A 13,771-nucleotide genomic window follows, 5' to 3' on the forward strand; every position below is an offset into this window, starting at 1 on the left:
TTGTAGTGCTAAGATCTTCCAAATGTCAGAGACGTGTAAGAAACTGGTCACCTGACATATTCCAGTACTAGGATTGGGCAAATGCATATACTGCTTCAGTTTAAGCTGAAATAGGTGCAAAACTTGACTGTTAGGTTTGATCATTTTTGCCAGTGATAGCTTTCTAAAGTGAGTCTTACTGCACTGAATTCAATAGTTCGGCTCTCACAAAATCAGTTTATCAGGATAAGGAATCTGTTCCAGTTTCTAAATATATAGATTGGTTGGCCCAAATTACCTGCACCAGCATCCTATAGGACATGAAGGCCATGAGCCCTGCCTTTATGTTCTCATTGCTGCTTCAGTGTTCCTTTTAGACAGTCTGTTCTTAGGCTTATGCATGTGTACTGTTTACAGAGGGCATTTAACTCAGCTGAAATTTCATTTTACCTTGAGGAAATCTTGAAAACATTTTTTTCTGAGGGGAGTTGAGAGTCTCATCTGGGTTCTTTGCCACATACTACACAGCATGGTGCCATATGTCTGTGTGATAAAGGAGTGAGAACTGGCCTCAGCTTTTGAGCTTTCAGACAATACAACTTGTAAAATGTGTGGCTAGAAAAGAAAGAAAAAGAAGGACAATTTTTTTTTTGTGTTGGCTCCCTGGAGATTGTTGGTTGGAGGCACTTCTAAACTCTCTGTCCGTTGGTTCTTGTTGGGAATCTGTTGCAAGACAAATGACTGCATGATAGTATTACTTTAAAATGAACAGGTTGAATTGGAGGAAAAAGCTGTTAGTAAGTGGATACCCTACACTTATCCTTAACCTCAGATCTTGTTTTTTACTGATGCTTAAGATTTTTAAATGCACCCTTTTCTGCTGTTAAATGTCTCCACAATTTTCTCCTTGTTCTTTTTCTTTCACAGGTTCCAACTATGGGAGTCCCCGTCCAGCTCATGCCAACATGAATGCCAATGCAGCTGCAGGGCTTGCCCCAGAGCACATCCCTTCCCCGGGGGCAGCTCTGTCCTGGCAAGCTGCGATTGACGCTGCCAGGCAGGCCAAATTGATGGGTAGTGCTGGCAATGCAACAATATCCACGGCTAGCTCCACACAGCGAAAACGGCAGCAGTATGGAAAACAGAAAAAACAGGGTACCACCACAGCTACGCGTCCTCCCCGGGCACTGCTGTGTTTAACACTGAAAAATCCCATCCGGAGGGCATGCATCAGCATCGTCGAATGGAAATATCCTTTTTAATGTTCTCATTTGGAAAACAGCAAGTTGTTAGTGTGTATCAGACTATTCATAAGTGTGGAGAAATCAATATATTAAGTTGAAAGGTACCGCTGGGAGCCTAAAGTACACAAGTAGTATTTGACATCTTAATTGCAATCACTTATGCTGGGGGAAAAAATGGTTTAGGACTGAAGCCTTACCCATACTAGTGTGTAAGAAGCCACCAGAAGTTTAAATCGCATAAAGGTTAAGGATTAAATTCTGCCCTTGCACAAACATGTGCAGCGCAAGCTGAAGCTCATGGGAGAGATGCAAGATATATCCAGGTACATATTCTAAAGCCAGAATTGAACTGACTCTATGGGACTGACAGCAGCTTCTGGCTTTCTTTTCTGTATAGTGTAGAAAACGGGGTGGCATGTGTTTAACAAAAATGTCTATGATTCAGAATACCAGAGCTGTTTAACTTGTGGCACCTCTGCAAAAAAGGGAGTGGGATAGAAAAAACTGTATGTGATAAAACCCTGAAATAGGGCTAAGCTCTGTTAATTATATTGGAATTCCATTGAAACCAATAACACTCAGTAATGGTAAGATAAAGCTTCTGATTATCTGGAAGTAGGGAAAGAGAAAGACAGTTAAAGTAATCCTGCAACATGTACAAATGCAGTAGGGGGCCAGATCTAGTAGTCTGAACAAGAAGCAGACTGTGTCACAGATGATAGATGATAACCACTGACTGAGAGCTGCAGAATGCAGGGGTCAGTTCTGCTTCTTTGGGAAGTCAGTGAGAGTCTGGCCGTTGACTTCATCAAGTGAAGGAGCAAAGCTGCTTTAGTCAGCAAAGTCAAAGGAGCACAAACTTGAATTTTACAATTTGGTATGAAATACAAGCTGAAATAAAAATACCTCCCCCTGCCTTCCCAGAGAAACTAAAACTAACCCTGAACAGTAACTGTCAGTAAATCACAAGCTAATGGTGTTCTTCAGTAAATGCAAAAGAAAAAGCGTGTTGCTAGGGAAAGATAAGTAATTTAAGGGAAGGCAGTAGAGAACTCAGCAGTAGTTAATATGATTAAAAAATGCGTGATAGTATTTAAGACAATATGATAATATTGTTTCTTTGGGGATCTGGTGGGACATTAGAAAGATGAAAACAGAATGAGTGTATTAGGCCTTGCTGACATGGACATCTTCTTCCAAAGAAGAACTTGTTAAAAATGCTCTTGACAATTCTTTGATGTCCTTAAAGTACGTACCTGCCTATTTCTTTCTTCTTTGGATGCTAATTTTTAATCCCCTTGATTAGGTTTATTACTTTCTATCTCTTCTGGCACAGCCCTGATACTTTAAGCATAAGATGATGGATGATGACTAACAGGACAAAGCTGAATATTGGTTTACTTGCCAGCACCTCAGTAACCACATGTCTTTAGAGAAAGAGCACAGGGTGACATTTGATAAATGAATAAGATCAGCAATGAATGATGGGAATGATGTGCTGTAAAACAGGATACAGCACTACTGAGATCAAGAGAGGACCAAACAATGTGATTAAAGCAATCCAAACATGCTGGTGCTTGCATTTTTTTGTATTTATTTGGTTTTAGATGAGTTTGTGGAAATATATATTTTTTTTCCTGTCAGAACCACTCATTGAACATTTAGTGTTTATAAGCATGGAACACTTCAATAACAAATAACATCATCAAAGGGCTGTGATAAGATTTAATTTTTTTGTACTCTGACTTTTCCTAATTGCTAAAAATAACTGAGAAAAGCTGAGCTTAATTTTCTGAACATCTAAATTCTAAGCACAGTGGACACTAAACGAATATCAAATGGCACTTCTGCAGTGTTTCATACCCAAACGGTATGGTGTTAAGAGCTTGGAAGTGCAACTATGTATATGTTTACATACATTATATAAAGTGAAATGAAGTAATTACCTTATTTTGCAAAGATTTACATGTGTATTTAATTTTCTGCTATGCCTGCAATGTCTTTGCGGATTTTATACCATTTTATCTTTACAATGTAAGAGGTTTAGAAGGAAAAAAGCCATGAACAGTGATAAGTTTATAAAAATAATATTCTTGTTGTGGGGGGAACTAGAAGAAAAGCGATTAGGAAAAAGAAAGCCTATGAAAATGTAGGTCTCTGTGCAGTAAACATTGTGTATGCAATCTGAGTCACGTGAGAAGTCCCACTGGTTTCCCCTGTAACATATCTACTCTGATCTGCAAGGTTCCTGTTGCCTTTAGGCCAGGAAGTTCCCAGGACCAGGTGCCCGGTAGCCCTATTATCCTTTTATTTGCTCTGACTTCCCATGTGACTGCAGGTCTTACTTGCCACATTGATAGCTGAATTGAGCTCCTTCTAGAAAGGGCCCTGGACTATCTTCTTCCTCCATATTGTCATATATCTCCTATTATTCATAGGCTCAAGAATGGTAGTCCAGCAAGTTTGGAACCCTTTGGCTCTTCCATATTTGAAATGTAGAATAAGCAGTCTGCTGACCACTACGCAATCAGGTTTGTTCATTGAACGTCCCTAATGCAGTTGGGTCTGGGGATGCTTTATTTATTTATTTTTAAAGGAAGTTGATGCCAGCCTGAAATGCCCCTGAGTTTGTTCTAGTTTCACTGGCATAAAGAACTCTACCTTCCTGCTGTCCCTAACATACTGGGTAGGTGCATTTTTTAGCTCAGGAGGCCAACTGAAATGCGAATAAAAGAAAAGGTAATACTCCCACAAATAACTTTTAAGGGAGGGGGGGAAAAGTATACATGGTAATGTGCGGTATAAGTACATTTTGGACAAAGCCCTTTTTTTGCGTTAGATTTTATTATCAGGACTTTAAATGTCTTCTAAGTATATACATATATTTCTTCAACCCTTTCCCTTAACTTTGAGATATGAGAGAGAGTGTGAAAAAATAAAAACTTTCATTAAAAATCATTTTTAGGATTTGTAAATGCAGATGAGAAGACCAAGACAAACTGTAATTGCAAGGGGAAAGATGATGGTCCTTCCAGAGCAGGCGTCTATTATTAAAAATTGCACAGCCACACTTGAACGAAAATAGGGAAAATGCAATCTAAATAAATAAAAGAAGAAAAAACTTTTAAGAAATCTGTGTTTACTCTGGCACGCGACTGGCCTACACTGCTTTTGACATATTAGGAAGATTCTTGGCTGGGAGCGCCTAAGAGCACTTAAAAAGGCATATGTTTCTTTTCAGAATATAAGGGACTTGGAATGTTTTCTTTAAACAGAATTCTTATAAATCTTTTTATTTGTGTGTGCACGTTTCAGAACAATTCCCTTAACTCCATTCCTCAGACCATTTGAAATAATTATTTTACTGACTATTTTTGCCAATTGTGTGGCCTTAGCTATCTATATCCCCTTTCCAGAAGATGATTCCAATGCCACCAATTCCAATCTGGTAAGTCCTTACTAGTGTCTAGTCTTACTACTTTGAAAGTCCTTCTAAAAAGTGACTAGAGTGACTGTTGAAGGTAGGGAACGTAAACATATCCACTGAGGATGAGACCATAATAAAGTCGATTTTGGGTACATCTCTTTCTTTCATGTTAGCACCTGTTTTGGTTGAGCTGGCTTTAGAAAAGAATGTTCCAAAAATGGCATGGGTCCTGTGTATGAAGTTTTGGTCAGCAAACTTCTGCATGCTGCAAAAGTGCTTGGTAAGTTTAAACTGCAGGTGTTTGCAGAAGAAATTTTTATTCATGGCTTATATGGTGGTTTTCATCTTACTAAGTGCCATTGTGAAATTGTTACAGTCCTCCTCTTGGGTGATGTATAGGAGCTAGCTTGATGACTAATTTTTAGGAAGTACATTAATGTTTGCTTTTCACATTGAGATGCACATTTGGTAGAACTATATATATATGTTTTTTTTTCCCCTCTTGTTGGGGAAGATAGCTTTTCCTCTGTTGCTTTTGGTGTTAATGCTGGTACTTTGGGATAAAGTTGTCCATGGAACAAGGAAAAAGTGTTTACCTTTGGCTCAGCATGAAGTCATAGCAAAGAATTCTGTTCAGTAAGGCACAAAACAAAACAGTTCGGGAATGCAAGCCACTGAATTTGCAGAAAACATTTTTCTTTCTTCCCAAATATGTGGACAAATCTCCTACTTGTCTGGTTGAATCAGAATAAAAACTTATTCCCAGAATTTAAGAATTGGGACACTCTTTTCTTACTGAAATTTACTGGGGCATAAGAATTTTTAGAGCAACAGAGGTGGAAAATAAAAGCCATACTTCTGAAGTAGGGATAGTTGGGATGGTTGACGGACACTGTAATTAAAATAATCCATACTGTTCTCTGGAAGTTAGTCATTTGATTGAATATATTCTGAAGTTGTATAAAACAAATTGCAGACTTCAAGACTTTGCTGGAACAGAACTCCTGGTTAAAAAAAATCTTAGTGTTATACTTTTCTATTCTAACTCCTTATAGAAGTTTAAAAACGGGAGCAGGAGGAGATAAATGGTTGTTAATTTTGTTTTTTAATATTTACAATTAATTTCAAGCCCATATGAGGTTTATAACAAAGGAGTTCATGAGCTGGTGTCATCTCCTGCTGCCATCTTTTTGCCGGCTTGACTTAGTGTGGAACAGCAATGACCTGTCTTATGTATGTTTAGAATACTTTAGCCTGGCATCTTTCAGAAATAATATTTTATATTAAAAACGCACATTCAGTTGCTCCTCAGTGACTATAAAAGATGTATTGTTCATTACACATCCTCACTTACAAGGTTAAAAGACAAAAATGAAGCAGAGTTGAAGGTTAGAGGACTCTTAATTTGTCTTGAGCTTAATTGAGTGTGGGTATTTGCTTTATTTCAGTGATGAGACTGCTGGCTAATACCAGGTTGGGAGTATATTGAAATAACTTCGTAATTGAATGAGGTATATTGAAACTGTTCTATTATCAGAAAACATACTCACCTTGTGAGTTGAATTGGTATTCTAAATCTGTTTTTCAAGACATCTCTTGCATCTTTTACCTCCTTTGACCAATCCATCAAAATACCCACCTTATTTGTGGATAGGATTAAAAACAAACATGTGAGAATTATCATCCCCAAAAAGTTTAGAAATATTGTAGCCTTGAGGATGAGGAGGTGTGGTTAGTTACCTGAATAGCTGTTTCACAGAAGTGAGGAGGAGAGGAAAGTAAACTGGGCAATCTGCTTTACTACGCTTTGTTCTCTGGGTCTCAGTGAAAAGGCCATTAAAAATGGCAAGACTTTCATTGGTGGAATTATGACGCTGTTGTACATTTTGGATCAAGCTCTGGAGCTTTGACTGCCCAGCAACCTGAAAAAGGAACATTCCTTTTCAACGTGCAAGTGATAGGATGGAACATGGTTAGTCCAAGCCACTGAACTGTACTTTCATATTCCATTAAAGTCCATTCAGCACTATCACCTGTTAGATCTTGGGGGTTTTCTTTTTCTCATGTTGATATACATTTATTTTGTATGTATATACTGCTGTTAGGAAACAAGCTTTTAGAGCATATGTCATACAATTACATTCCCAAACACTTCACAGAATTATAGGTCGTGATCAGTGAAGTACTGAGCAATAGCGAGGGGAGAGTGGAGGCAAAAGGGTGAGATAAGGGTGAAAAAATGTTAGTTGTGTCTTGGAATGGGATGAAAGAAGATGAAATTCAGTTAAAGGAAAGCTGTTCCATATGGCAGGAACTGCAGAAGAGTGGGACCTCACACTCAAACAATCAAAGTGTACAAGGAAGACTAGACTAGACGTAAGCTGGGATTGGTAATATGTTCTTGTTGTAAAAATCTGGGATACTTGCTTGATTTCCGCCCTCCCCCCAACCTGTGAGCAAAAATCTTGCAGTCAGATTTGTTTTGTAGCCATGAAGTCTAGAGCTCCAAAGGCTACAATCAGAAGCATAAAAGGGGTGTATGTCTGCCGTGTGTATGAGTAGATTTATAGTGTGTACAGATGTGTGTACTTGTGCAACAGTTCAAGTCTGGACATATACAAAATCTGCCCAGAGAAAGTTTCACTTGTGTAAGAATTTTTGTTTCACTTCCACTTCGCAGTTTAGTTTTTGGGGGTAAAGTTACCATAGTCATTCCCACGTTCTGGGTTTCCTGAGACATCCTTAAGTTCCTGAGATGTGGAGAAAATGTCTTCAGAAAGCACGTGATGGAGAGTAATTGCTTTATAAGGTGTGAAAGAGACACAAACAGTGGACACCAATAAACTACCACTTTTCCCTTAGGGTTGGAGTATTTCTTTTTTAAGGTTTCATCATAACGTTTCAAACAGCGTTTTCTTTTGGAGCTGAGGGTAAAATTCAAACAGTTGTTTTTAGTAAGCTATTGAAGTAGAGAGTGGTGAGAGAAGAGAAAGGAATTCTGAACTGTGAGAATGGCTTCCTTTTTGTGTAAAAGTAGAAAAACGATGGCTGAAAAATGTTTCGATGAATGATTATCTGTATGAATTTCACAGATGTGATCAGCCATTGGTCAAGTGAGGCATGCTTATTGCTATGTCTTTCACAGAAGTGTTGGAGACACATACCTCATTAGTGTATACAAAAACCAATAATATATATTCATATCTCCTTCTTAATAAACCTTGCCTTTAGGTGCAACAGCTATTCAACATTATGCCATAGTTGTTTTCAGCATGCATATTAGAACTAAATACAGAGGTTTCCAGTAAACTATCCTTTTCATTTTTTGCTAGAGAGGAATTGTCATTAGCTGTTATCTTTTAGAAGTTTAGGCCAAATACCACACAAATACCACACAGATGTGTTCACTGGCTGCTTGTGATCTGACTTTGTATAATAATAATTCCTATAAAACAGCAAGCCATTTATATCAGGTCTAGGTATGGTAGCTGGACAATGAAGCACTTTCATTTTTAAAATGCACATATATGCTCAAACCCAGATTTTGAATTTTTATGCTCATTGGAGTGTTTTTGCCACTGGCTTTAAGGACAATATCAGAACAATATCATGTAGTAAACAAATGCTTGAAATTGGCTTCTGTAGTTTTTTTTTTTTTTTTTTTTTTTTTTTTTTTTTTTTACTGTGTTCACTGGAAAACCATTAAACCTGCGCAAATGGAGGGGAGTTGTATTAAGTGTAAAATTGTTTTCGTATTAATGAACTTCACTGAGGCTTTGCTTGAATTTACAAGTAAAGCAAGCTCAGGCCTGACTCTGCAAAGAATAGTGTTATGTATTCTCTTGATGGAGTCAGGAAAATTGGAGCTACTTTGAGGGGAATTAAAGTTAGCCTACATGAGAGGCTGTAACTGATACAGAGGCTTTCTGCTTGTTATCCTTGCAATTATGCGTTAGAACAGAGATAATGTACATTTAGGAATAAAACTATAGACTGCCTAAGATAGGAAGCTGAGAGGAAAATGCTTCTGTCACTTTACTGGCAATTGCAAATGGCACAAGCCTGGTCAATGTCACAGCATGACGATAACATAATGAGGTTAAGACCAAGGTTTACAACAGGTTTCGTGGAACGCAGTGCAGTCGGTTGTTTATGCGTTGGATAAATAGCAGGAGAAAATTCCTTGTGTTGTTTTAATAGCTCTGCTTTCCCTCCCTTGTCCTTATTACGGGAAGGAAATCCTATTGTACAGTAGTTAAAATTTAAAAAAAGATCTTCTGCATTTATATGTGAGTTTATAACTGGATGTCACTTTCAGACTAATTTGCTAAAACCTGAAATACAACCCTGTGAAAAGCAAAGATGGGATCTGTGCTTGCTTGTCAGTGGTTGTGCCAGCCTGTGTTTGTGTGACTATCTGCCTATGGAAAGGGGGCTTGCTTTTCAATGAGGTCTGGCTGCTTTACTAAATGGTGATTACTGTAGTATCTAGATAAGTGGGTGATCTCTGTACAAAATGAAGAAACATTTTTGATGCTTTTGCATTTGCAGCAGACTGTCATGATAGATGTGGATGTGGCTAGACACATACTGTATTTCTAGATGCTGGCATAACAAGTATTTTAGATATTGGAGAGTTCTGAAGTCAGAACACTAGACAAGAAAAAAAAGGATACTGCTCAAAGACAAAAAGTTTTAGAGAGCAAAGTGGAGGGTTCAGGAAGAGAAAGGATGGCTTTTGTGCATAAGGAAGGATATCAGACAAAAGCTCTTGCATCTCTTCTGTCATTGCTGTAGTCCTATGTGACAGTTCCTAACTAGTGGGTGAATGCAGTAATGACACATACTAACATTAAGGGTGAGGTGCTGGGCCAGTTAGAGTGGATACCAAGCTAATAAACTCTGATATGTCTATTAGCTTAGGACTCAAGCCATCACTGGTACAGCTCAGGGTTGGAAGGAGATTTTAGAATCTGGAAAGTGAGGAATAAGTAACAGTCTGTGGAAAGGGATTGGAGAGAGGAGGAGGACAAGAAATTGTTCCAAAAAATCAGTGAGAACTTGCTCCAGAAATGCTGAGAACCATTGACCTGTGTGATTCTCAGGAAGTTGGATATGATAAAACTTAGGCTCAGTATTTTCCAGGTGGTCAAACTGAGACTTGTTATTCAGAAGTCCTCAAGATCCCTTTCTCTGGCAAAGAGGCTGATTGATACTCCGTGTCTGTGGGAGCAGTGAAGCACAGGGGGGAGGAATAAGGAGCGAGTTCGAGATTAAGACATTCAAGCCTATGTGTTGGTTCTGCTATTGGCACACTCTGTGGCCTTGGGTAAATTGCTGGCTCAATTTTCCCATCTGTAAAATGGGTTAGTGCTTCCATGGTAAAGGTAATTAGCCTTACAACACTCAGATCCTTATGAGGGTAAAATGTAGGACAGATGCTTCATCTGTTGTGCACTGGAGGGGACAATTTCTGCAGAGAAGTAAGTGTATAAGAACATCATCACAATATGCTCACATGCACTGAATTAATTTGAGGAGGCCTCTTAACTTTTGAATGCTTAAATTTGCAGCCTTTGTAATGGCCCTTTGACACAGTGGTGTAATTTCCTAGGCTTTGTGAAAGTGAAACTGGTAAAGCAGAGATTAACACCTGTGTGTGTTACTAGCAAGGCCAGAACTGTTAGATTCCTTGGACAGACCTCTGCCACTTGAACTGTCTGGGTAATCAGCAGCAATAAGAGGTTCTGTGTCAACCAGGTGGAGAGAGGATTGGGAAAGCTTGGCAGAGATTCACAGATGTTTGCCCATGGCAGAGGAATGCAAGGTTTTCTTCCAGGCTGTCAGAGGGAATACACTCAAAGGACTCTTCTGCCCCTTTGAAAAAAGGACTATTTCTGTCGATGATGCCTCCTTCTGAACCTTTCCTCTACTCAACTGCAGTTGTCTGAGCTCTAACTCTTCCTCAGTGCTTCTGTTATTTCTATTCTTTTTGCTTAACTGGACTTAGAGTCCATACTTCAGGTTTCTCATCTTTCTACCATTTCCTTTAGTCATTTGGTTCCCTGTCCTGCACGTGGCCTACTGCTGATTCCCAATATCAGACAAATGCCAACCTTCTGTTTATTGGGACCAGTGGTCCCAATGCTCTCACCTAGTCTGTTTGCTATTTTTTCCCAGCTCTTCATCTGCTCCGAGATCTCTCATCTCTGTGTGCCATCATTTTTGCTCCTTGTTTTATTAATTATCTTTGCTTGGCCATATCAGTTTTCTTTGACTGTGTCTTCCATCAAACCCATCCTTCTTGCTGCTTTGATTTTTTTTTTTTTTCCTTCTTCTCTATTTGCTTCTAACTGCAGTCTCCCCTCCATGATGGTTCCATATGTTACTCGGATGTCTTCTCATTTGATCCCAGTGCTATCCTCAACTTCTGATCCATGACTGCTTCTCTCATCCAGTCCAGTCTTAAGTTCCTTTCAGTTCCTAAACCAAGTCTCTGTAACCAAGCAAGCCCAGTCTTCCCTCCAATTCCCCTTTTCCTATTCCATTCTCAGCATGTTGTTCTCTCAGTCTGAGTCTTTCCCTGACTTAGCCTTATAGCCCTTTTGCTTTTGAAATAAGTAATCTCCTCTTCAATGATGCCTGGAAGCCAGCAGTAGGAATAATGAGAGAGCAGCCCCTACTCAAAGTTCAATTGCTTTATTCCACTTTGATTCAGGCCAGTTGAGAACAGTCATTACAAAATGAGTCCTTTTAAGCCTCTGTAGCCCTTTCCCAGCTTTGTGGAGGTGATATCTACGTTCTGGTATGCAGAAGCTCTAAGATGCTCGATTAGTATTTGTAATGACAGTTTGGATGTTTAGTTCTTGCAAGTCTCTGTGGCGCCTGCACAGATGGAGTTTTTAAGAGCCAAACTGGCCTTTGAAAACCTGGCCAAATTTAAGTGGGCTGGAAAGGCAAAAAATGCAGCCCTGACATACAAGCTGTTAACTTGCCTGTTCTTATGTTCTTGTTACAAAGTATATGGTCACTAAAGAAAATAGGTGTTGAGAATTTTTTTTAACTAGGGTAAAACAATGGATATTGTTAAAGTGTTTTGGCTGAAATAGTGCAAAAATATTCAGCCTGAGGCAGAAACCAGCCTGGAAAACTGTAGCCTTAATTGTTAAAGTCACAACTGAAAGCAGCTGAAAACAGTATCTTAAAAATAGTAGTGCCAAAATTCCGCCTCCAATAATATCTTCCATATTAAAACACGGTGCTTCACTGAATCAATGAGAGATTGAAAACTGGCATAATAGACTTCCAGAGTTAAATAATGAATTATATATAATGCTGTAATGATTTTGAGTACCTTTATGTTATAGTGTATATAGTGTAGTGGAGAGAGAAGAGGATTAAGAGATACAGGCTGAGAGAGAAAGTAGGTTTCAGATAGGATTTGAAAGAGAAATACATGTCTTTTAGGCAAAAAAAAAAAAAAAAAAAAAAAGACTATTCAAAAAAGCTGTTCTGGTTTGGAGGAGTAGCAGAGGAAAACAGCAATGGAAAGCTGCAAAGGAGCTGTACAGGCAGCATCAGGATTGTTAGAAGAAAGAAAGAGGAAACCTGTTTACTCTCAGTAGGAATCTGGAAGAGAACTTGTTAAAGAAGAGTTTGGCTATGCAAATTTGTCCAAGTCTGTGGAAATATTCACTTGAAATTTGCAGCTTGTGTGTTTCTGTTCAAATGATTTTGAAATTTTAGCTATGTATTTTGGTTCTAATTGATGGCAAGTCCATTGGTTTACCCCAAATATAGAGCACTTTATCCCATTTCTCTAGACAGCCCTGATTACCATTCCCTCTCCTTTATGTGTAAGCTTTCTAAATTTCTAACTGATGAAGTGTGTTTTTAATTTTTTTCAGATAGTAGTTGTTACTGTTTGTCAAACCTCAAGTTTACTTTGGGATGTGTTTGTTTTGTTTTTTCCCACCTGTTCAGGAAAGGAAAATATGGATGAAGGTCAAATAAGAGATTTTTAAGTGCTGTTTTCTTCACTATAGTTTAATTCCTATCCCTGCAAAGTAGGTCTTTTAAAAACAATGGTCACTTCCAAAATGATAGATACTTTTTGTACTGTCCTTTTGGTACAGGTGTGCTTATTTCTAAGCCTGTGGAATGCTAGACTTTTGTTCATGAGTTCATCAAAATCCCATTAATGATATTAGGAAATAAGCATCTCTACCTAGAAATTTGATGGATAGTTTTACATATGCTCTTTAGATATCTTTATGCCTAGTTTGTATTATGTCAAATTCTTTGTTTTTTTAATCAGGCAAAGCTCCCATTGGCCTCGCTGGAGTTTACTTGACTAAATCACCACAACTCATCCACTAACCCATTGTATGCTCTTGACAAACGATAGTTGGAACCTCAGGCCTTGCTGGCATCTACAAAATCTCTTTAAATGGCAATACTCCTTGTACTTGTGCAAACTAGGGCAAAAAAACCAAAATAACAACAACAACTTTTAATAATTCCCTTAGAAATCAAAGAATGGATGTAGTGCTTGCCAAAGGGCAGAATTGCCAGAAAGGAAGAAAATGTTTTGTAGGTTTCTCAAAGTTTTGACTGGCTCTTCCTCTTGGAGGCAATTTCTATTTTTCATATCTTCTGACTGCTAAAACCTGAGGGTTCGTATGTCATAGCAGCTCTTCAGTCCTCCTAGTTGAATGGTGGACAGTCTGTACTTCAAAGCTGGCTAAGACTATCCTTGAATTTCACTATTGAGAAATGCTAGACAACATTAGATTGTCTACAATCCATGGAACAACATTTTTTTTTTTGCTGGATACACTAACCATGAAGAGACTAGGCTTATCAATGATGGTTTTCTATTAAGAATCATAATATTGGAAGCTCCAAGGAGCATCTCTGCTCCTTGAAAACCCGCTGTGCTACCCTCCTGTGGTTGCTGATAGTACTTATAGCAGTTGCTTTGCATTCTCTCTAACAGTGGTGTCAACACCTTTAGCCATATGAATTAAATTTGGCAGTGGCAGGAGCCAGATGCCCAGCTCCCATATTATAAGCTTTCCAGCAGCAGCATTTATGTTGTGCTGGCAGCTGTGCAACTTCT

At 38.5% G+C, this 13,771-nt stretch overlaps 2 protein-coding genes across 5 annotated transcripts in view; both read left to right on the forward strand.

Moving 5' to 3' along the window:
- LOC135328880 (voltage-dependent L-type calcium channel subunit alpha-1C-like) overlaps positions 1–3,322 on the forward strand; it is a 76,754-nt gene extending 73,432 nt beyond the window's left edge. For all 3 annotated transcript variants that reach the window (XM_064515191.1, XM_064515194.1, XM_064515196.1), the window contains exon 2: positions 907–3,322. In XM_064515191.1, the coding sequence (XP_064371261.1) occupies positions 907–1,241 (335 nt within the window). In that variant the 3' untranslated portion in view covers positions 1,242–3,322. The remainder of the gene's footprint in view (positions 1–906) is intronic.
- A 1,249-nt stretch (positions 3,323–4,571) lies between these two features.
- LOC112993380 (voltage-dependent L-type calcium channel subunit alpha-1C) overlaps positions 4,572–13,771 on the forward strand; it is a 416,350-nt gene continuing 407,150 nt past the window's right edge. For both annotated transcript variants that reach the window (XM_064515158.1, XM_064515173.1), the window contains exon 1: positions 4,572–4,671. The gene's annotated coding sequence lies outside the window, so the exon portion shown is untranslated. The remainder of the gene's footprint in view (positions 4,672–13,771) is intronic.

This window comes from Dromaius novaehollandiae, chromosome 1 (genome assembly GCF_036370855.1).
Source record: "Dromaius novaehollandiae isolate bDroNov1 chromosome 1, bDroNov1.hap1, whole genome shotgun sequence".
Lineage (NCBI taxonomy): Eukaryota > Metazoa > Chordata > Aves > Casuariiformes > Dromaiidae > Dromaius > Dromaius novaehollandiae.